The sequence below is a fragment of the Perognathus longimembris genome, chromosome 17, assembly GCF_023159225.1.
Source record: "Perognathus longimembris pacificus isolate PPM17 chromosome 17, ASM2315922v1, whole genome shotgun sequence".
Lineage (NCBI taxonomy): Eukaryota > Metazoa > Chordata > Mammalia > Rodentia > Heteromyidae > Perognathus > Perognathus longimembris.
The window spans coordinates 25508382-25530777 of record NC_063177.1 but is presented as its reverse complement, the minus strand read 5'-3'; the positions used below and the strand labels follow the sequence as shown (position 1 = coordinate 25530777).

Below are 22396 nucleotides of genomic sequence, written 5' to 3'. Positions count from 1 at the left end.
CTATTGCTGGAGTATAAAAATACAGTGAAAAGGGCAAATAGGATCCAAATGTTCATTAGTATTTATGATATAGAGAAAGGCTCAGTGATCACACCTGGGATAGCTGCTTCCTTAAATTTGCTTGGTACCATTAACTTCGTGTGTGTATGTGCATGTAACACTTCTCTGCCAAGGCTGTGGTGCCATTAACTTTTCTTTTTTTTCTTTCTTTTTGGTGCTGGTTCTGGGGCTTGAATTCAAGAGTTGGGTGCTGTCCCTCCACTTTTTTTTCCCCCCCCTCCATTTTTTTTTGCTGAAGGCTGATATTCTACCAGTTGAGCAACATCTCCACTTCGGGCTTTTTTAATGTGGTTAATTGAAGAGTCTCATAGATTTTCTTGCCTGGGCTGGCTTTGAACCTAATTCTCAGATCTCAGCCTCCCGAGTAGCTATGATTATAGATGTGAGCTATACTAGCACCTGGCAGTACCATTAACTCTTAACTATATTCCACTGATTGGTTCACAGTCCTGAAGTGGCTTAGTGATTTTTCTTGACAGTATTGTAACTCCTGTTTAATTAAATAAACTAAAATGTAGCCATTATGGAGGTGTAATGTAATAATCTCCTAATGTTTAATATCTCTTAATGTTGACCTTAAAGGAAGCAGACTTCATAGAAAATAGCTGCAAAGCCTGTGGCAGCACTGAAGATGGTAATGGTTGTGTAGAAGTAATTGTTACCAATGAAAATACATCATGTACCTGTCCTAGCAGTGGCAATCTTTTGGGGTCCCCTAAAATAAAGAAAGGTAAGTTATTTCATTTTAAAATTAACTCTTAAATTTGGTTCTTTTTTGAATGTTAGAACTTCAAGGGATTTTGTAATGTGGAATGTTAAAATTCCATTTTAGCCACCAAATATCATTCATTTTAGTCAAATAATATCTCTTTTCTCTGTGTTCTGTATATATCTCTACTGTCATTAGGTGATCAATTTTGAAAAATTTCCCTGATCCCATTGGTTGTCCTATATTAATGATGACAGGTTCCACTGGTTATACTACATTAATAACTTCACCTGGTTTTTTTTCCCAGGCACATCTCCGCACTGTAATGGTAGTGATTGTGGATATTCATCTAGCATGGAAGGGAGTGAAACAGGCTCTCGAGAAGGTTCGGATGTTGCCTGCACTGAAGGCATTTGTAATCATGATGAACATGGTAGGTTCAGATTATAGTTCCAAGTTCTACTACTTGACTGATTTAAGATCATAAATAAGGATTATTGATTTTTGCAGGTGATGATTCCTGTGTTCATCACTGTGAAGACAAAGAAGATGATGGTGATAGTTGTGTTGAATGCTGGGCAAATTCCGAAGAGAATAACACAAAAGGCAAGAATAAAAAGAAGAAAAAGAAAAGCAAGATTTTGAAATGTGACGAACATGTAAGTGTTACAGCTTGTCATTTTAAACTTCTGCTGTTGAAAACAGTGTATATTCTTAGACATGACGTGTAATTTAGCTGCTAGAACTTACATTTTTTTGGACGAATATGTTATGTAGTTCCCTCGGCTGTTCTGTGTGTGTGTGTGTGTGTGTGTGTGTGTGTGTGTGTGTGTGTGTGTGTGTGTGTTGGGGAGAAGGATGTTAATTTGTCGAAAACTTCATGTTGATGAGAATCATAAATCTTATTTATTTTCACAATAGTTTAGATTTAACTTAGCTCTGTAATCTTGAGCAGTTTATTTAGTTTTCCCATTTGCAAAATGGCAACAGTAGTTTTTAGCATTATTAGGTCCCATGAAGGTGCAGTTAGAGGATGGCAGGTTAGCTAGCCTGGCATGTGGAATGTTTAATAAGTGCCAGTGGCTGCTGTTACTCATCATTGTTCCCTTCTAAGATTTAACCTAAGTAGGGCATTTTGTTTTGTTTTGTTGTTGTTGTCATGCTTTGGAACCCAGGGCTCCATAGAAGTTGGTTGTCTTCTAAAACAATTATTTTCTTTTTACCTGGGCAATCTTTTCACTGTGGTTTTAGATCCAAAAGCTTGGAGGCTGTATTACAGATCCAGGTAATCGAGAGACCTCAGGAAATACCGTGCACACAGTGTTCCACCGCGACAAGACCAAAGATGCACATCCTGAAAGTTGTTGTAGTACTGAAAAGGATGGGCAGCCACTGCCTTGGTTCGCAGAACCTACAGAAACATCATTTGGTCCTGATTCTGGAAAAGGTGCCAAGAGCTTAGTTGAACTCCTCGTAAGTAATCTACGATGTGTTACTGTAGATGTGAGGATAGTAGTTGAGGGTTTTAGGTGGGGTGTAGTGAGGAGCTTTTAAGAAATGAAGAAGGGGGCTGGGGATATGGCCTAGTGGTAAGAGTGCTTGCCTCATATACATGAAGCCCTGGGTTCAGTTCTCCAGCACCACATATACAGAAAATGGCCAGAAGTGGTGCTGTGGCTCAAGTGACAGAGTGCTAGCCTTGAGCAAAAAGAAGACAGGGACAGTGCTCAGGCCCTGAGTCCAAGCCTCAGGACTGAAAGGAAGGGAGGGAAGGAGGGAGGGAGGGAGGAAGGGAAGGAGGGAGGGAGGAAGGGAGGGAGGGAGGAAGGGAAGGAGGGAGGAAGGGAGGGAGGGGCTTAAAAAAATAGAGAGAAATGAAGAAGATAGTATTTGATGCCTGCATTTCTGTTCTTCTACTCCATGCAGCTTCTCTGGAGTACACTTTTTTGTTCTCCTCTGTCTAAGTGCCAGCAGACACTAGATGGGTGAACAGGCTAGAGAGGAGTAGCATTGTGTCTAGCAATCTATCTCTTTGAAGGAGGCTGTTGTAAGCAAATTTTGCCTGAGTGGCAATTTATGATAGCCACTATTCCAGACCAGGAAAGGCTATAGAATATCAAGTAAAGCTTGCATTCTAGGTTACTCCTATTAGGTATTGTGTAGGATAAAAACGTAACTGAGCTTGAAAAATATTTTAATTGACACAGTCCTATAACTTTATATGAATTACATTGGATTTCATGTGACCACCCAGTGCAAAGTATGTGTGTTTGTGTTGAAAGGAGGTAGAAGATATTTACACACACACACGCACACATGGTACAGTTTAGTGGCAATGCTCTGTAGCTGGTCCTAGGGCTAGAACTCAGGGCCTGGGGCCTGTCCCTGAGCCTCTTTGTGCTCAAGGCTAACTCTCTACCACTTGAGCCACAGTGCCACTTCTGGCTTTTTTGAGTAGTCTATAGGAAATGAGTCTTACAGGAACTTTTATGCCCCAGCTGGCTTTGGACCACAGTCCTTATATCTCAGCCTCCTGAGTAGCTAGGATTACAGGTGTGAACCACCAGTGCCCAGCTTGTAAATTGTTTTTAATTGCTAAATAAAGGTGATGTACAGAGGGTTTATAGTTACTTACATAAGTCAGGTAAAGAGTACATTTCTTTTTGGAGCTCTGTAACTTTTGAAGGTAAAAAAGTTATCTTTTACTTACTTTGTAGAGATAAAACTTTCAACAAAGTGCCCACTAAAGCTAAGTCAAGTCTTTGGTAACTAATTACATCTATCTGTGATCATGCTGTTTTTTGATAGTGTTGGGTTTAAATTTAGGGCTTTGTCTTTTCCTGGCAGGTGCAGTACTACTTGAACCATACCCTAGCCCTGTTGCTTTCTTTTTTTTTTTTTTTTCCAATAGGGTTTTTATTTTTTGCCAGGGCTGCTATTGAATGGAGATCCTTCTTTTTAGCTATTAGCTAGGATGACAAGTACATGCCATTACTTCAAGCTTTTTTGTTTTTTTAACTGCTTGAAATGAGGTCTTGGTGAACTTTTCTGCCCGAGATGGCCTCATTACAGTTTGCCTAGTCGCCACCTCCTGAGAAGCTAGGATTGCAGGTGTGAGCCACCACACCTGGCTAATCAGTCATTTATAAAAGGCAGAGTAACGTGTTAACATAACTTTGATGCCTACATTAAGGATAAATTGTAAATTCAGTATTTTAAACTAAGTTGAGCTTAATTTTATTCTCATATGTTACTTTCTAAGATAGGATGATGACATGATTCTTATGTCAACCAGTAAAAGGTTTTATGTGACACAGTTGAAACTAAGAAGCTAGGCTGCTTTAATTTTTAGCTGTGTTCTGTGGGCTTAGCATTTTGTATTCTTTAATGCTTTTAACTGCTTCTTTAATTTGCAGGATGAATCTGAATGTACTTCAGATGAGGAAATCTTTATCTCACAAGATGAAATACAGTCATTTATGGCTAATAACCAATCTTTCTACAGCAATAGAGAACAATACCGACAGCATCTGAAGGAGAAATTTAATAAATATTGCCGCTTAAATGACCACAAGAGGCCCATTTGTAGTGGCTTGTTGACAACGGCTGGAGCAAATTAAATAAATAAAATAGCTCTGTCTTTCAATGAAACACTCAAGATGACTACTGCGCCTTCTCTTTCAAAAACTCTTAATTTAGTGACTTATGGCAAAATTTTATCTTAAAATCAATGTGATTCTTTCTTGTTTTGGGAGACGGTGGAGGTAACCTCATTAGTTTGTTCTTTCTTCAGGCTTGTGTCTTTAGTTGCGTGGCTATGCAGGCCTGCCATATGATTTAAGCCATCTCTTTTCATTAAATGTTTCTCTTCCTGTGAGACTTACTAAAGCAACTTAGTGGCAAAGTAATGTTGTACTTATACTTCTGTACAGAAATGACAATGAGCTGAATATATGGTTTTACAAAGTAGACATCCACTTACGAAATGTTTGGATGTAATGTTAAAGCGCAATGTGCAAAATTTAAAATAAAGAATATTTATTAATACGCATAGTAGAATTTGGTGTACATGTTTCTACTTAATGTATGGCAGTATTTTAGTATTTGCCACTTGTGAACTTGGTACTTGTTGATGGACAGAGGATGCAGAGCAAATGGGAATAGAGATACAGATTGTTGAAGACTAAAAGTTCTTCTCTTGATCAGAGAGTTAACCGGGGGGGAAAGCAGTTTTTAATCTTGTTCTGAAAGAATAAATTTGCTGCAATACCTTTAAATACTGGCTAGCATTTTGCTTTCTCATGGTTTTTAATGCTCTATAAAACTTCTTAAGAGGTAAACAAAAAAAAATATCTCAGAGGTTCATATGGACTTAGAAGAATGAAAACGAAATTTAGCAGAATTTCAGTCAGGAATTATCTGATAATTATTCCGCATGTACGATGGGGCTCAGAAGGATGCTCTGAGAGCTGACTGTATTGTTATCTGTATAAGTGCATATACACTCTTACCTGTTTTCCAGCGGTAAAGTCACTGCTGTCAAAAGCTGTCTGAAAACAATGTTTCTCCAGGAATGGCATTTTGTTGCCACTTAGAAGGCCAAGTCAAATAGCACAATAAACAACATACACTTAGAGCTTTGTGTGTACATATGGATAGTATTTGGTGGGCAGCCAACAGGTGGTAGGGCAGTTAATTCTTGTAGTGTATGGAGTGAATTTTAGGTGGTTTTTTTCCCCAAACAAATTTCTAAGTTTTCAAGTGGACAACAGTGGATGCTTAGATTTAGTTTTCATAGTTGATATTTCTTTGATCCACCTCCTGAGTTGTCTTTTAAATCTAATCGTATAGAATTGGGACAGAGGTAAAATGAATAAAGATTCCTCTCAGAGTCTTCTTTGTTTTCATCATGGAAACTATAAAATATGACTGTATCCCTTGCTGTGAGCTGATCCTCTCCACCACCAGAATAGTCAAGTTATTATGAAAGCCCTAAAAGCCATGGCTGCTTTTCAGTTGTTGCCCTGGAGTCATATGAAGAATGGGGTTAGAATTTTAATTCTTAATGCTGGGAGTACAGGTATATACCCCCATTTCCAGCTCTCGGATTATTTTTGTGGTGCTGGGGCTCTAAGCCTCATGAATAATTAGCAAATACTGTACCAGTGAGTTATGTGCTCAGACTCACAGATCCCTTTTCTTTGGAAGGATAGCTAAACTAGAAATGAGGAAATGAGGAAATGTAGTTTTTAGGGCTTTAAAAAATAGCCAGAAAACTAAGCTCAATTCTGAAAACCTGAGAATGGAATGAAGATGTTTGGAGCACATCTGTAGCCCGATTGGACTCTGCCCATCATGGTTTGCCCTTTCACCATTTTTTGGGGGGGAGGGGGTTGGTCGTGGGACTTGAACTCTGGGCCTGGGCGCTGCCCCTGAGCTCTTCAGCTGTACCACATTGAGCCACTGCCACTTCCGGTTTTCTGGTGGTTAATTGGAGATAGTCTCATGGACTTTCCTGCCCGGGGTTGGTTTTGAATCTCAATCCTCAGATCTCAGCTTCCTGAGTAGCTAGGATTACAGGTATGAGCCACTGGCACCTGGCTGTATACTTACCTTTAAGGTTGGGCTGCAAATATAGCTCAGTAGTAAGGCACTTGCTAAGTTCCTGGGCACCCCCAGCATGCTTAAAAAAATAGGTGCTATCTCACTCGGTGGTTGTGCCCATTATATTCGATGTGCTTAAACAGGCATGCCATACAGTAAGTAATCTTCATGCTACTATGGCAGCATAGGGAAGAAATGTCTTAAGTCAATACATCCATTTAGAGTAAGACACCTCCCAAGACTCTGGAGGTGGGCTGGTGGTATTTTGTGGTTTGGGGCAGTATCAGAGTTCGAACTCTGGATCTAACTCTGGTTCTAACTTATCTTGTTAGGATGCCACTTGAGCCACACTCCCCAAGTCCTAAGTGTTCTCTTACATTGGCTACTAATACTACACAGGTCCAGAGAACTGGTAGGGACAGTGAGCCTTTCTCAAGGCTATTCAGCGTTGACGGTGGAATCACTCAAACTCTTCTAGGCCAAATTGTTCCCACCTGCCACAGGTGGATCGGGGAGCGCGTTTGAAGTCACCTTAACATCTTGTTTCCTCTCCTGGCTTCAGGGACCAGGAGCCAGGGGACAGAGACCAGGCAGGAGGCCTGGAGTAGTACACTGTTCTCGGGGCTGGAGGAAGCCCCCAGCTAACTCGGTTTCTCGACCCCAAGGGTAAGAGCACACCCCGGAAGCGGCCGCCGGCACCCGCAGCCCGCAGCCGCGCTGGCACCGAGGCCTCTACGGTTTCCTGAAGCCGGGGGAGGGGCGGGCTCCCCGCGCGCGGGGCGGGGCGGGGCGGGGCCGGGCCGCGCGGGGCGGGGCTGGAAGGGCGGGGCCTCGGCGGCTCAGGGGCGGGGCGGCCAGGCCGCGGCCGTCCTCCTCGGGATGAGGTCCTCCACCGAGGACCGGAGGGTGGAGCCCGGGTCCGAGGTCAGCCAACGCGGGGGTGGGTCGAGGCGCGGCTTGGACGCCCTCAAGTCGACGGCCGGGGCAGTGACCAGAGTGCGGCCGAGCCTCGACGACCCCGGACGAAGCTTGGTGGTCTCAGCGCCCGGGTCGCCGAGCGAGGTGACCGGCCGGCTCCGGACCACGACCAGGGCCAGCATGGAGAGGTGGCGCGACCGGCTGGCACTGGTGACAGGAGCCTCGGGGGGCATCGGCGCGGCGGTGGCCCGGGCCTTGGTACAGCAGGGCCTGAAGGTGGTAGGTTGTGCCCGCACCGTGGGCAACATCGAGGTAAGGCCCCACCAGGCAGAGGGAGCACTGCGGGGGACGCCGTCTCGGCGGACGGGAGCTGGGGAAGGGTGACTAGAGCCAGGCTGTGGCCTTCCCCTCACTTGCTTGCCACCCCAGGCCCATTTGCAATGGGCTTAGGGGCAGGGCAGATGGATGCCCTGTGGGGGAGGCAGCTTGGATCTCTTAGGGCAGGCTCCCACCTTCATTATAGAAAGCTTTCTGTCCTAAGTGGCCAGGTTGGATTCTTCTTGCCTTAAGACCTCACCCATCACACCAGGCAAAGTACTGGCCAACCAAACGAGCAGGTGCTAGAGGTGGTGGTGGTGGTGGTGGTGGTGGTGGTGGTGGTGGTGTGTGTGTGTGTGTGTGTGTGTGTTACAGGCAGTACCAAAAATGAATGCTTGATCCAGGGGTGAGCGCGGTGAGGTTAGAGTGGGATGTTCTCCGGAAGAGCTCCCTGTCCAGGTGGGTTAATCTGAGGATTAACCTACCCAGTGCAATGACTGATTGGAGGATCTACTGCTGGGCTTCAATCCTGGCTCCTAGGTGGGGTGAGTGGGTGAAGTAGGGCACTGAGATGTAAACTCTGGGGAGACAAAGAAAATGTCTCTGAACATGGGCTTAGAGCCCCCAGAAGAATGAAATAGAGTTGGCCATTTGTAAGCAGGGAGGAAGAGGACAAGAGAAATGACCAATTATAGGTTGCCTTTGGATTTTTCCTAGCAAGATCACTCTCCAGTGTGGACTAATCCTTAGCTTCAGGGCTGGATCTACATTATGGTTCAAAGTCCTTCAGTAGAAAAAAGAGGTGTTGGGTGGAGGTAGAGAAGTAAGTGTACAGGAAGAAGGACTATCCCTTTCCTAGCTGTTGACCAAAGGTATACTTTATAACCTCCCAGATAATCCCAAGGTCATTTGGCTCCACCATTGCTCCACTCTGCCCCTCCCTTTCTCCTATTCTGAGAAGTTTGGGGCCCAGCCACAGCCTTAGAGCTTAAAGGATCCGGCCACGGAGTAGCCAGCCAGATTCCCTAGTTCTGAAGTCACTCAGGCCTTCTTTTCTACTCCTCTAACCCAAGCTAGCCAGTAAAGGGATCTCTGAGTCCCAGTGGGATCTCCAAGCAGATCACTCAGCCCCATGATGACTCTGTCATGAGGGGAGAATGTCATTGCTATGAGAGGACTGCCATGACCTCAAGTCATTTTTTAGGGTAGCTGGGGCAGTGAGAAGGCAGACTCAGGAAGAAATGTGTTCTCAGCCCCTCCATCCCAATCTTTCAGTGGGGACTGAGCCTCAAAGGGGAAGGGAAAATTACAGGCTTCCTTGCCTACCATCTGCTTTCATTGATGGATTCATTCACTTATATTCATGCATAGCTTAGGCAGAGCTTTCTAAAGAAAAAAAGAAAAATTGTTCCCTGAGGTGGTCATGAATAATAACACGGGTGGGCAGGTGGAGTTGCTTGTGAGTCCCAGAGAGGTACACCTTTTGAACTCACAGAAAGTTGAAGCAGGAAAGAACTTCCTTAGTCATCTGACCCAGCCTTTTATTCTTAGCTTGGTTTGGGAGAAGGAAGGGGCTCCAGGCCAGGGCAGCTGGCCAAACTGGCCTTTCTCTAGGGCACTCTGCACCCCCTCCCCCTCCCCCAGATGCATACAGTCACCTTCACAAGGCCCCAGTGCCCAGCTGCTGGCCTCCAAGGCCATGAAGGCTATTTTCTCCCTGCTTCTCAATGTCAGCTCCCCTCACAGCCATCTCCTCAAGGCTCTTCTTTCTCAGGTCTTTCTGGCAGGGCTCGTCAAAGGGTTAAGGGCTGTGAAGATGCAGAAGGGGTGTTCAGTGCCATTTGCCTTGCCTCAGTCACCAAGGAAACCTTGGGGTGGGAGGGTGGTGCACTAGGTGTTAAACAAAATTCTCTTCCAATGTCTTGCCCACTCCTAGAATGAGGGAGACAGGAGACTGGCTGTTGGACTTCAACAAGGTGTGAGAACTCACTTTTGAGTTCCCCCAGACTATTTGTGAGGGGAGGGTGATGGTTCAGAGTTTTAGGAGGTACTGGCTGGCACTGGAGGGGGAGGGGAGAATGGAAGACTTAGAGTAATAACTCAGGGGTTCTTGGCACTGGTTGAAAGAAGCACAAGGTGGGATAAGAGGGAGTAGGTATGCTTATTGGGGAAGAGGCAGAAAGGAGCTCTCTCTTCATTCCCAGGACCCCTGCCCACTTTTCCCTCTTGAGAACTGAAAGAATTGTGATTATTAAGGAGCCTCCTCCATTGAACGCCACTTTTCTCCTCCCCCATCCCTCGGAGAGTGTCCTCAACCCCTGGACTTTGACCAAACAGGACACGCATTGTTTGGGGATAGGCAGTCCTAACATCTATGAGACCCAAAGGCAACTGCCAGAGGAGGGCATTCTGAGTGGTGACTGGGGAGGGAGGTGTGATTCTGGGTGTGGGGGTTCGGGAGTGAGCAGCTCACCCCAGTGAGACCCCTGTTGGGTTTCATAGGAGCTGGCTGCTGAATGTAAGAGTGCAGGCTATCCCGGGACTTTGATCCCCTACAGATGTGACCTGTCCAATGAGGAGGACATCCTCTCCATGTTCTCAGCTGTCCGCTCCCAGCACGGTGGCGTGGACATCTGCATCAACAACGCCGGCCTGGCCCGGCCCGACACCCTGCTCTCAGGCAGCACCAGCGGTTGGAAGGACATGTTCAATGTAAGGGCTCCAGGCAAGGGGCAGGGGCAGGGGGTGAGAGGAGGAGATGGGAGACAGGGCTCTGTGATGAGAAGAGGGCTGCTGGGACAGGACACCCAGGGACCGGGAACTTCAGCTTCCCACAGGGGCATCTTGACTTTTCCCTTGCTTCTTTCTCTACCAGAAGGCAAGCGAAGGGAAATAATGGCTATGTCTTTATAGCTGTCCTGTTCTCTGACACCTTGGGTGTAGTTCTTGGTTTAGATGGATTCCCTCATAGGGGAGAGAACACCCCCTTTCTGTGTGTCAGCACTGGGCTAAATGCTTGGGAACATGGTCTTAGGAAAAGCAAAGGAACAGAAAGACAAGAAGTACTATTCTGAAGCCATCCCCACCAGTAGCTGTGTGACCTCAGGCAGGTTACTTACTATCTCTGAGCTTCAGTCTTGTCATAGTTAATTGAGATGAACCCACATATAGCATCAACATCTGGAGCCATGAACTCCATCGTCCCCTGAGGCCAGGTCATACATAAAGGACTGAGGCAGCTCAGGTGTGGTGTATGGTATGTTGAGAGCTCAAAGCTATGTTTTGAGGGGTGATCACTCAAATCTGGTGCTCAGATCCAGCATACTTTGCTCTTGGGCAGTATAGCCAGATCTTACCATTTCTTTGAGAGGAATGCAGAGTCTGTATTTTTATGTGATATCCCATCTCTCCCATTTACTGGAATGCCAGCTCCGTGAGGACTTTTGATCTCTTTTATTGTGTCTGTTCATGCTGGCTGTATTATGTCCTGATGCTTGGTTGGTACATGACTACCCTCAACAGATATTTGCTAAATGAAAGAAAACATGTTGGAAAGGTGTTTAAAAAATTTTTTTTGCCAGTCCTGGGGCTTAGACTCAGGGCCAGAGCACTGTCCCTGGCTCCTTTTCACTCCAGGCTAGCATGCTAACACTTGAGCCACAGCTCCACTTTTGGCTTTCTGTGTATGTGCTGCTGAGCAATCAAACCCAGGGCTTTGTGCGTGCTAGGCAAACTCTACCACTAAGACACATTCCCCTTCCTTAAAATGTTTTAAAAGCACATTTTAAACACATGTTTTAAGGTAAGCAGGCTTCAGGACATTGATTCTAGACTTTTAGACTGCATTCTAGGAAAAATTAGCATATAAAAGTATTCAGAGAAGTTGAAATCAATGTCTAAATGGGATATTCTGTTTCCCCCACAAGCCTTTCCATGTTGGTATCAATAGGTTCAGTATCTAGTAGGTGCTGGGACCTGAAATGAAAGCAATGAACAATAAACATGAAACCCAGTCCTCAGAGAGCCTTCTGGGAGATCACACTGGTGGCCCTGACAATCTGCAGCAAGTTGCTCTCTAAACCAGAGCCTCAACTCGAACATCTGTAAAATGAGGGACTAGTAAGTCCCTAAGGGCCCTTTCAGCTTGAACATTAAGTCAATTATGCTTATCCTAGGAGGCATCTTCTCTCCTGCCCAAGCCCCTAGACCTGGGCGATTGCCTTATATGGTCCTGGGGGTGGTATCCACTTGTTATCCTCAATCTGCTCCACAAACTCACACTGCTAAGAAGGCAAGCAACAGAGTTAAGATCCTCCCATGTCCCAGTACCAATTTCCTATTGCTTCCACCATGAGCACTAGGGCAGGTTCACACTAAGGGTGTCCTGGCTGACACTTGATAAAGATATTGGGCTAATCTGTCAGCTGGTCCCTCTCACGAGGAGACATATGAGGACCCGCTGACAGCTTTATCTCCACTGTCCTGGTGGGCAAGGCTGAAGGGTGGGGCCTGGCAGGCACTACTCAGAAAATACTATGAAGGGTGGGGATTTGGTGTGGGGTGGGGGGGCTCACCTCTTCCAAAGAGGGTGGGAGTGGAAAGTTAACCCACCCTTTGAGGAGTCCCCATGCTTAAGCTTGCTGATAGGACACAGGTTAAAGGGAGAGGGGCTCTTCCAACTTGTACCCAAGGAAAGAGACAGAAGAATGACTAAGGAAGGTGGAGAGAGGTGGGGGTCTGTGAATGAGGAGAGAGGCCATGTTTGCAAAGTTTTAAGTCTGTTTAGCAGGAAGCAGAGCTGGGATACTGTCCCTGAGAAAGGTAGGCTCTCTGGGGAAGAAAAGGAGATGATTTCCTGAGACAGGAGTCCTACTGTTTGTAGAGATGGCACAGTCCCTTGGGTTTAGGGGTACAAGACAACTCTTATCAGAGAGACAGCTGTCTGTGCTGTCACCTGAGAGTGGTAGCTTTGGGGAAAAGGGCAGCTATAGAGAATGCCCCTCCCCTGCTGCTCTGTAGCTCCATCACCTGCTCAGTTGGGCCCAAGCTGGAGACACCCCATTGCCCTCCCTGGCCTGCAGGTGAACGTGCTAGCCCTCAGCATCTGCACACGGGAAGCCTATCAGTCCATGAAGGAGCGGAACGTGGATGACGGGCACATCATTAACATCAACAGGTGAGGCCCAGTGGCTGATGGGTAGAGCTCAGATCACCACTGCCCCTCTGGCTGCGTGGTCTGCTGCAGCTCACTTGTCTGTTTAGACTGCATTTTCCATGGTGGTAAAATAGAGATTTAACACCCAAGTGGCAAGATGCTGATGAGAGGAAAACCCAACGTTTATCAAGTGCCAGCCTCTAGATGTGTGGACGAGCAGCTCAGCCACTGTCCTCTGCAGCCTAACATGAGACTGAGTGCATCCGTTCCTCAGATCCTAGGATGAACTGCCTCTTGGCACAAGATTGCATAAGCTGTGCCATAAAGAAGCTCTCGTTTTGAGGGAGGACATGGCCTTTGTCCATCCCCAGAAATCTCCCACTCGACACCTGCCAGTGAGCACACAGATAAAATGACACTTGCTTGACTTGGGGAGTGCATTCTCTGGTCAAGCAAAGGGGAAACTTTGAGGCAAAGGAAGTTTTAGGCCAGGTGCCAATGGCTCATCTGTAATCCTAGCTACTCAGGAGACTTAGATCTGAGAATCTACGTTCAAAAAGCCAGAAGTGGAGCTGCAGCTCAAGTAGTAGAACACCTGCTATGAGCAAAAAAACTAAGGGACAGTGTCCAGGCCATGAGTTCAAGCCCAGTACCAACACCTATAAAGAGAAAAAAAAAGTTTGTAGGAGCTGTACAGACAGCAGAAGCTGGGTTCAGTGGCTTTGGGAATGGCCGCCAGGTTTCCGCTTGACAAAGTTTCCCTGTCAGTTTCTGGGTGGTGAGTGTGGCCAAATGGTAGAAGACACTGCCCTGTCTGTGGAGCTTCACTCTCTCATATTTCCTCCCCTTCTTCCACCCAGCATGTGTGGTCACCGAGTCCCATTCCAGTCTGTGATCCATTTCTATTGTGCGACCAAGTATGCTGTCACTGCGCTGACTGAGGGACTGAGGCAAGAGCTTCTGGAGGCCCAAAGCCACATCAGGGCCACGGTGAGGCTGTGGCCTACCCCTGGTAGGGATGGAACACACATACCCGCCCATCCACACCTGCTGCCCAGGAAACCCATGACCTAGAGCCCCCGGGATTGCAATATCTGGGTTCTGTTGCTCCTTATATATAGATCCTGTTCAGTCCTTCACGTTCCATATTTCACTTATCCAGGAGTCAATGACTAGACTTAGACTTCAATGTAGAAGGGGGCTGACTTGAAGGGAGCACAGAGTGAGACTAAGGGAAAACAAAGGATTGTGGGTACACAATGTACAGATACTGGCACTCTGAGCCGACATTGGGCAAATCAGTGAGCTTTCCCAAGCTTCACTTGTAGAAGGGAATTTGAATGCTACTTTGTTATAAGGCTTGAAAGAACACCATTTGTCCAAGCATTTATCATATAAGAAGGTCACTGTCAAGAGTCGGGGACATTGTGAGCATTGTCAGTGGCAGCTGTGACTGGAGGAGGCAGTTGCTGGATGTCACAATCATCACTGGCAAGCTGGAGTCCTGTGGCCTCTGTCCTTCCCTCTCCAACCTCCCCAAGGCCTAGCAAAGCTCAGTCCCTGAGTAGGCCCTCTCTGTTGGCCCAGTGCATCTCTCCAGGATTGGTGGAAACACAGTTCGCCTTCAAACTCCACGACAAGGACCCTGAGAGAGCAGCTGCCACCTATGAGTGCATAAAGGTGGGGCTGCCCTCTGGGCTCCTAACACCACTTGATGAAGGAAGGCCCAGGGGACCCTGACCTCCAGACTTAACCCTCTGGGTAGCTTATCACCCCTTCTGGAGGGCTGGGGTGGGAATGTGGATTCTGGAGAGGACCCCCCCAGTGGTGGGAAGGAATGTGGATCTTTTCTATCCTTATCTCAACCCTTTCCTCTGCTGCTCCCAGTGTCTCAAACCTGAGGATGTGGCTGACGCTGTCATCTATGTCCTCAGCAGCCCCCAACATGTCCAGGTGAGTCTGGCCTTGGCTGTCTCTCCCTTGGAGGAGCCCAACCATCCCCAGAAGAGGGGAGCAGGAATGCCTTCAAGGGGGTGGGAAGTGTCCTGGCTGCCTCAAGCCTTATGCCTTCCACAGATTGGAGACATCCAGATGATGCCCACGGAGCAGGTGACCTAGTGTCCTGTGGGGAGCTCCTGCTTCCCATCCCTCCTTCCTCTGAAGTTTAGGTGTTGATTTCTGGACCTTGGATCCCACTTTCTTTTATGACCTCCACCAAGGGCTACAAAATTTGTCTTGTCAAATTATGTCCATTGCAGATGTGAAGACACAGGCTGAGGAGAGGAGGCAGTCCCTGATGGTTAACAAGTCACCTCTTGTTCTAGGTCCCCCTAGGACTCCCTTCTTTGCCTTTGTCTGCTCTCCTCATTCTCTTTCCCTTCACCTAGGAAAGGGGATGTGGCCAAAAGAGGGGCTTCCCCATCTTGAACCCCAATCACTGTACCTCAGGAATGGTGTGTCAGGGACCAGCTACTTCCTCTGTGGCTTTCTATCTGTATGGTTATACAGGGCTCCAGGCTTCCTTCTCTCCCTGACCCACTGCCCTTCCTCTTCCCCTTTCCCAACTCTCCAGCCCAGTCTTGGCTTCTTGCTCCCTGGGGGTTATCACTCCATTTTGACTATGGCTACAGAATACCAGGGTCTGGCTCCCAGTAGTTTTAACTGTGATAATTAAAAAAGAAAAATCACAACCAACATACCTTGGCTTCAGGAGTATCTTTCCATTCTTCCCACTTCTCTGTGATTGGACTGTGTCTCAGAATTCTGTCCAGGTGAGTGGGAAGGTGGGTGGATTTGAGGCCTCCTTGGAGTGAAGACTACCTTAGGGAGCAGGAAAGGAGTTGGGCCTTGAAAATGAATCTTTGTAAATAAGATGTTCAAGGCTGGAGAATCTACAAGAGTGTGAACAGTACAACTTAGTGCAGGAGCAAGACAGAGCAGAATTTTCAGGAAGCAGAAGCAGGAGGATCATGAGTTTGAGGCCACATTGTGCAACACAACACATCTGTGAAAAAAAAAATGGGGCCATGCACCAGTGGCTCACATCTGCAATCCTAGCTACTCAAGAGACTAAGACTTGAGGATCATGGTTTGAAGCCAGCCCGGGCAATTACACACACACACACACACACACACACACACACACACACACACACACACACACACAAAGCTGGATGTGGAGCTATGGCAGAGTGGCAGCCGTGAATGAAAAATCTAAGTAAGGGACAGTGCCCAGGCCCTGAGTTCAAGCTCCAGCATGGCCACAAAAAACAGGGCTGGAGGTATGGTTCAAGGGGTAGACCACCTGGTCTTTCAGACATGAAGACTGCAGTTCAGTCCCTAGTACAACCTAAATAAATAATAAATTGAGAGGGTGAGAGATGACTCATTCCTGAATGACTAAGCACTGAGATAAGATTCTGGCCAATACCTGTGGGTCAGTGACATCAGTTGGCTTATCAACCAGTAATGGCAGGCGCAGAGCTGTTGCTTCAGAAAACGATCTTGCACCAAGGGATGGGAAATTGTCTTTGGAATCTTGCTTGGAAGGGGTCCAGCATCCTGGGGTGTGGGGTGTGGGGCGGATCCCAGGATGAGGAAATGTGCCTGAGTGTGGAGAGGGAGGCACCAAGATTGACTTGGTTGAACGGGAAAGCGGGTGATCGAATGCGTTCCCCCAGGGCCTGGGGGGGGGGGCGGTGGTGTCGGGATGGTTCCAGCAGCTGTGGGGTCAGCTCAGCGTCTGCACCACTCCACTTGTCCGCTGTGTTGGCGGCCGCCACTCAGCCACCCCTGCAGGGGGCGCTGTGAGGACGTCTTACCGTCAGGGCACGCGCAGTACGTTTCCGGTAGGGGGCGGGGCTTCCAGGACCCGGAAGCTGCGAAGCCACAGCCACCTCGTCCGTGAGGTTCTTCTCCAGCGCGCCGAGGGGGAGCTGTCTGCGGTGACCGGACTAGGGCAGCCGTTCGGTCCTCTGAGGGAGCCTTTGAGAGTCTCCAGAACAGCTGGGGCTATGGGACTGCTATCGAGGGTTTGGGGCGTGGCCTTCGCGGGCGGCGGGGCGGTGCGTCTCTTTTCCCGCGCAGCGCGGCGTGAGCAGCGGCGTGGTCCGCGGCCTGGCGGGGAGGAGCTCGGCCGCCTGGCGCTGGAAGACGCGGCGCCCGCCCCGCGCCTGGAGCTCCTGTGTGGCGTGTCCCCGTGTCTGTTGGCCCTGCGGGCCGCACGCCGCCGCGTGGCCCGCCTCCTGCTCCAGGCCGGCAGGGCTGGGCTGCAGGGAGAGCGAGCCGAACTGCTCCGCCTGGCCGAGGCGCGGGACATCCCGGTCCTGCGGCCCCCACGGCACAAGCTGGACGCCCTGTGCCGCTTCCAGGTGCACCAGGGCGTCTGCATGGAGGTGAGCCCCCTGCGGCCCCGGCCCTACGCGGAAACCCGAGAGGCCGCCCCCGACGACCACCTCCAGCGACTGTGGCTTGTCCTGGAGGGGCTCCAGGACCCCCGGAATCTTGGGGCTGTGTTGCGTTCCGCTCACTTCCTTGGGGTGGACAAAGTCATCACCAGCCGGAGAAACAGGCACGGAGGTCCCTTATCCCCATGTGTCCAGTTTGGAGGTGCAGCCATTCCTCAGCGCCTTGGCTGTCGATTGATCCCTCTACCCGGCCTCCCTACCGCCAGAACTCTCACCCTTAACCCTTGGGCGGCCGGGGCTGGGTAGGGCACCGGGCTTGAGAGGACTGGGTTTAAAGTGGGGAATGGGGAACTCTTGCAGCTGCCCGCTCACCCCGGTAGTCAGCAAGGCCAGCGCGGGGGCTATGGAGGTGATGGACGTGTTCGCCACCGATGACCTGCCCAGCGTTTTGCAGGTACATGGGGCCGGGGGTGGGGGGCCGAGAGAAGGAGCGGGAACGAGCCTAGCTTATAAGGCCTCTTCAAGGTCACTCAGTATGCGGCGGATATGGGAAGGGAAAGGTTAGCCTGACACTGATCCCCACAGACTCCTAAGCCAATTGGAAAAGCGAGGTCCCAGTTTCTAAATACCTCACTAGCGTCATCGACCCTTTCCGCCTTCCAAGGATTAGGGCTCAGTGTCGCTTTGCTTGCTAAAGAACTTTTCAGTGACGCGTGTACTGCTTTAGGGAGCTGGTGGGCAGGAGACCTGGATTCTCCACGTAAGGGAAAGCTTGGAAGGATCTTTAGATCAGCAAGGGGCCAGCTTCAGAATGACTTTCTTGGGGTACGGCGGAGCACTCTTTTTTGCGTTTCTCTTACTGGGGCACAAGGGGGCAGTATTGCCTCACATTTGGCTGCCACCTTGACCATTCTTGACTGAGAAGTTTCTTTTGAAAGTGGGGGAAGTGCTCTATGTTTAGTCGAGAACGCTGTCCAGTGACAATATAATGCAAGCCATATATAATCTTAGCTTTTCTAGTAGCCGCATTGAAAATATAAACAAACAAGTGAAATTAATTTTAGTATTTTATCTTACTCAATATATCTAAATTCATGGTTCCAACATATGGACATTTAAAATGTTGATGTAACATTTTACATCTCAGTTAAAAAATTTTCACATGTACCACCTATCAATTTGGACTAGTCATGTGTCAATGACTTGGTAATCACATGCAACTAGTGGCTATTATATTGAACAGCATTAAGTCTAGAAGTGTTTTCTGGCTGCGCCTTCTCATAAGGAGCCCCCAGTCAGGCAAAGTGTGGCCAAGTCCTTGAGCAAGTCCCTCCTGAAGAAACAAAAACGAGCCAGGTGAAGTGCCCCCTTATAATCTTCCAGCTACTTGGGAGGCTGAATCAGGACAGTCATGAATAGAGCAACCCTGTCAAAAACAAAATCAAGGGGCTGGGAATGTGGTTTAGTGATAGAGTACTTACCCAGCATGCATGAAGCCCTGGTTCAATTCCTCAGCACCACATAAACAGGAAAAGCCAGAAGTGGGCTCAGTGTCTCAAGAGGTAAAGTGCTAGCCTTGAGCAGAAAGGAGCCAGGGACTGTGCTCAGGCCCTGAGTCCAAGCCTCCGGACTGACCAAAAGACAAGGGCCTATTTGGGAGGTGTTAGAGGGAGCTCATGGTCTGAGGCTGATCCTGGCAAACAAAGCAAAAACTTCGGTGTATGGCTCAAGTGCTAGAGTCCCTGCCTAGCAAGCAAGAGGCCTTGAATTCATTCCCTAGTGCTGCAAAAATAAATAAGTAAATTTTTAAAAATGGGGGAGGCATTTTTGAAACCTTTGCATGTCTTAGTAAAAGCCCAGTGGCCTTTGAGGTCCTAACTTAGGTGTCCATTGTTCTGTTTGGACAAGTTGCCTGCTGACCACCTTACTGATCCTCAGACATGCCAGGTTAGGCAAGGCCTTTGGGACTTTGCATATGTAGTTCTCCCTGCCTGGAATATTCCCCCCAACTTCCTATAAGCTGCCCCCTCATCATCTCCAAAGTGCACTAAAATGTCACTTCAAGTCAGGTGCTGGTGGCCCATGCCTATAATCCTACCTGCTCCAGAGGCTGAGATCAGAGGATTGAGGTTCACAGCCAGCCTGAGAAGGAAAGACTGTGAGATTGATTTCCAATTAACCACCAAAAAGCAAGAAGGAGAACTGTGGCCCAAGTGGTAAAGTACCAGTCTGGAGCAAAACTAAAGGATAATGCTCAGGACCTGAAAGTCCTAGTACTGACCAAAACAATAAAAACTTCCACCATCCTTGCAAAGAGTTCAGATTTTTGTTCTGAGTTTTGTTTTGGCTCTACCACCAGATCCTAGACTAGAATTTGGTCTGGTTGAGGTGCTTAGCAACTTGATTAAATTGAATGGATCTTGATGAAATGTGAGTGAATGCACACATGGGCAAGACTACACTTCTTTTGATAATTCTGATGACCTAGAACATGATGTCTTCTCTTCCAGACCAAAGCCCAGCAGGGCTGGCTCGTGGCTGGCACAGTGGGCTCCATGGGGCCTGAGATTCCCCACTCTTCTCAGATCCCCATCACAAATTGCTTGGAGTTTGTCTGGGACCGGCCTACTCTCCTCGTGCTAGGTAGGTACGTGCACCTGCTTTTCTGTGGTTAGAGGTTCCTTTCCCAAGCACCTCTACCTGGGGTTCTCTAACCCTCTGCCCCCTGGCCTGCAGGAAATGAAGGCTCTGGTCTGTCCCAGGAGGTGCTGGCCTCCTGCCAGCTTTTGCTCACCATCCTACCTGGGCGCCCACTGCCTCTTGGACTTGAGTCCTTGAATGTGTCTGTGGCTGCAGGTGAGTCTACTTATGTTTCTTGCCAACTTGTGTGTCAAAGGACCTCATCTACATATGCGGGCCTACCTCTCTTCCCTCTGCCTGTGCAGGAATTCTTCTTCACTCCATCTGCAGCCAGAGGAAAGGTTTACCTGTAGACCAGGAGCGAGAGCAGCTTCTCCAGGACTCTCCAGAGCCCTCAGCTATGTCTGAAGGAGTCACAGAGGCTTGGCACTCAACATTATCTTCAGAGTCAGAAAGACAAAGGCCACGTGGGGGTTAACTGGGCCTGCCTGAGATGGTTGTGTGCTGGAGTTGGGATGCATTGCAGTACCCCCAAGGGATCCCAAGTGTAGATTCTGCCCGAATGTGTGCCCAAGCCCTTGTTTTGGTGTTAGAGATGTTAGTTTAATTGCAGGCTGGGATGGGATGGGAGGCTTCTGTTTTCCCAGGCCCTGGTACAAAGTCTAGGCATCAGAACAAAGCTGGGCAGCCCAGGCTGGAGGGCTGTGGCAAATGAGGGCTTACAGATGTAGAAGAGGTGAAGACCTTCCTATGGAGTAACAAGTGTACCTCCTCCCCACATTTGTTGTGAGGATCAAATAAAATCACCTGGTGTCCAGTGGGCACTCAACAAATGGGTCTTCTCTCTGATTCTTCCATTAGATGGCAGCCTTACCCTTTGGTCCACAGTTTTCTTCTGTAAGCTTTTGCAGACAACTGGGGAAAGTCACTCCTGGCGGCAGCCTTAGGAGAGATAGGGAAACTAAGCACCCCTCCTCCCAACACACACACACACACACACACACACACACACACATCACCATACCTCCTTGTCACTTGGTAACCTGTCAGTCCTCAGTGGAAGAGATTCCTGACCCAAAGCCCTCACCTTTAAGGCTCGGGTGGTAAGGAGAGCATTGCTGTTGGCTGTGCAACCCAAGCAGGTTGCTTCTATGAGCTTACAGGTGGAGCAGAGGCTGCAAGTGGCATCCTGCAGACTGGAGCATCTCCATCTTGGCTGCACAATGGAACCTGCGGTACCAGCACCAAACAAATACATTGTACCAGAATGAGTATAACACAGCCGGTAGAATTTTATTTACTTATTATTATTAATTTTTCTTCTAAGTCGTCTCACTGTATAGGCTAACCTGGAACCTAACTTAGGCTGGCATCAAACTCAAGATCCCCCTCTTGCCTTAGCCTTCCAACTGCTGGGATTACAGGTGTGTGACATCATGCCCCGGGCTAAGTACTAACATTTTTTAAAGTTAATTTTATTTATTTTTTGATTATGTGATACCAAGGAATCGAACCCCGGGCCTCATGCATGCTAGGCAAGCACTGTGCCACTGAGCCACATTCCTAGCCAGTACTAACATTTTTAAATTTCCAAGGCTGAAAACCACTAGAGCATAATTTTTCACTTTTGCCTTTCCGGACTTTGGGTCAGGTTCTTTTTTTTTTTTCCTCAAGTTTCAAACAGTTAATACATGAGTAAGTGAAGTCTCAGATTGTAAAATATTTGCTGCTTGAAACTCAGTGATAGAGCCCTTGCCCCCCAACCTCCCATGCACAATGCCCCAGGAACCTCCCTCCCCCACATAAACTGGACATGGTGGTGCATACCTGCAGTCTCAGCTACTTGAGAGGCAGAGGCAGGAATGTGGCGGTCTGTCTGTCCGCCTCCCGTGTGACCCCTTTCTTCTCATGCACGAGCTGTCTGACCAGCAGGTAGCAAGGCCGGAATGAGGGTCACGTGAAAGCCTCGAACCTGTGTGTGAATGCAAAGATGCCCTTCCTCCCCTTTGACTCACTAAGAACAAAAGCACGAGACATGGGGCTGGGGATATGGCCTAGTGGCAAGAGTGCTTGCCTTGTATACATGAGTCCCTGGGTTCGATTCCCCAGCACCACATATATAGAAAATGGCCAGAAGTGGCGCTGTGGCTCAAGTGGCAGAGTGCTAGCCTTGAGCAAGAAGAAGCCAGGGACAGTGCTCAGGCCCTGAGTTCAAGGCCCAGGACTGGCCAAAAAAAAAAAATTTAAAAAAAAAAAAAGCACGAGACACGTGGGCTCCTTCGGGGATGCTTCAAGAGCTTCTTCCAAAGTTTTTTGCTTTGTTTTGTTTTGTTTTGCCATTCCTGGTCCTTAGACTCAGGGCCTGAGCACTGTCCCTGGCTTCTTTTTGCTCAAGGCTAGCACTCTGCCACTTGAGCCACAGCACCACTTCTGGCCTTTTCTATATATGTGGTGCTGAAGAATTGAACCCAGGGCTTCATGTATACGAGACAAGCACTCTTGCCACTAGGCCATCTTCCCAGCCCCCTTCCAAAGTTTTTTAATCAGGGGAGGGGTTTATATAACAGTAATGGTGGCAGGAAGAAG

The 22396-nt window shown here is 48.3% G+C and overlaps 3 protein-coding genes across 8 annotated transcripts in view; all 3 read left to right on the top strand.

Moving 5' to 3' along the window:
* Ggnbp2 (gametogenetin binding protein 2) overlaps nucleotides 1-4990 on the top strand; it is a 34575-nt gene extending 29585 nt beyond the window's left edge. For all 5 annotated transcript variants that reach the window (XM_048367088.1, XM_048367085.1, XM_048367089.1 and 2 more), the window contains 5 exons: nucleotides 643-790; nucleotides 1077-1202; nucleotides 1280-1428; nucleotides 2021-2242; nucleotides 4186-4990. In XM_048367088.1, coding sequence (XP_048223045.1) covers nucleotides 643-790; nucleotides 1077-1202; nucleotides 1280-1428; nucleotides 2021-2242; nucleotides 4186-4389 — 849 coding nt within the window. In that variant the 3' untranslated portion in view covers nucleotides 4390-4990. The remainder of the gene's footprint in view (nucleotides 1-642; nucleotides 791-1076; nucleotides 1203-1279; nucleotides 1429-2020; nucleotides 2243-4185) is intronic.
* A 2261-nt stretch (nucleotides 4991-7251) lies between these two features.
* Nucleotides 7252-15462, top strand: Dhrs11 (dehydrogenase/reductase 11). 2 transcript variants are annotated; one of them, XM_048366371.1, is made up of 7 exons: nucleotides 7252-7603; nucleotides 10112-10321; nucleotides 12691-12785; nucleotides 13625-13754; nucleotides 14352-14444; nucleotides 14652-14717; nucleotides 14841-15462. In XM_048366371.1, the coding sequence occupies exons 1-7, from the start codon at nucleotides 7253-7255 to the stop codon at nucleotides 14880-14882; spliced, it is 987 nt and encodes a 328-aa protein (XP_048222328.1). In that variant the 5' UTR covers nucleotide 7252; the 3' UTR covers nucleotides 14883-15462. The 2 variants fall into 2 exon arrangements, with proteins under 2 accessions (XP_048222328.1, XP_048222329.1); XM_048366372.1 differs by lacking the exon at nucleotides 14352-14444.
* Nucleotides 15463-16670: 1208 nt separating this feature from the next.
* Nucleotides 16671-20624, top strand: Mrm1 (mitochondrial rRNA methyltransferase 1). The gene is made up of 5 exons (XM_048366391.1): nucleotides 16671-17334; nucleotides 17531-17624; nucleotides 19681-19813; nucleotides 19907-20026; nucleotides 20116-20624. The coding sequence occupies exons 1-5, from the start codon at nucleotides 16778-16780 to the stop codon at nucleotides 20286-20288; spliced, it is 1077 nt and encodes a 358-aa protein (XP_048222348.1). The 5' UTR covers nucleotides 16671-16777; the 3' UTR covers nucleotides 20289-20624.
* The last annotated feature ends 1772 nt before the right edge of the window (nucleotides 20625-22396 follow it).

What these genes read in the sequence shown, in the direction of transcription:
- Mrm1 (XM_048366391.1), top strand. Translation starts at nt 16,778, where the DNA reads ATGGGACTGCTATCGAGGGTTTGGGGCGTGGCCTTCGCGGGCGGCGGG. An exon ending in ACCTGCCCAGCGTTTTGCAG is followed by an intron (nt 17,625 to 19,680) that starts GTACATGGGGCC and finishes CTTCTCTTCCAG; the next exon opens with ACCAAAGCCCAGCAGGGCTG. An exon ending in GCCTACTCTCCTCGTGCTAG is followed by an intron (nt 19,814 to 19,906) that starts GTAGGTACGTGC and finishes CCTGGCCTGCAG; the next exon opens with GAAATGAAGGCTCTGGTCTG.
- Dhrs11 (XM_048366371.1), top strand. Translation starts at nt 7,253, where the DNA reads ATGAGGTCCTCCACCGAGGACCGGAGGGTGGAGCCCGGGTCCGAGGTC. An exon ending in GTTGGAAGGACATGTTCAAT is followed by an intron (nt 10,322 to 12,690) that starts GTAAGGGCTCCA and finishes CCTGGCCTGCAG; the next exon opens with GTGAACGTGCTAGCCCTCAG. An exon ending in CCACCTATGAGTGCATAAAG is followed by an intron (nt 14,445 to 14,651) that starts GTGGGGCTGCCC and finishes TGCTGCTCCCAG; the next exon opens with TGTCTCAAACCTGAGGATGT.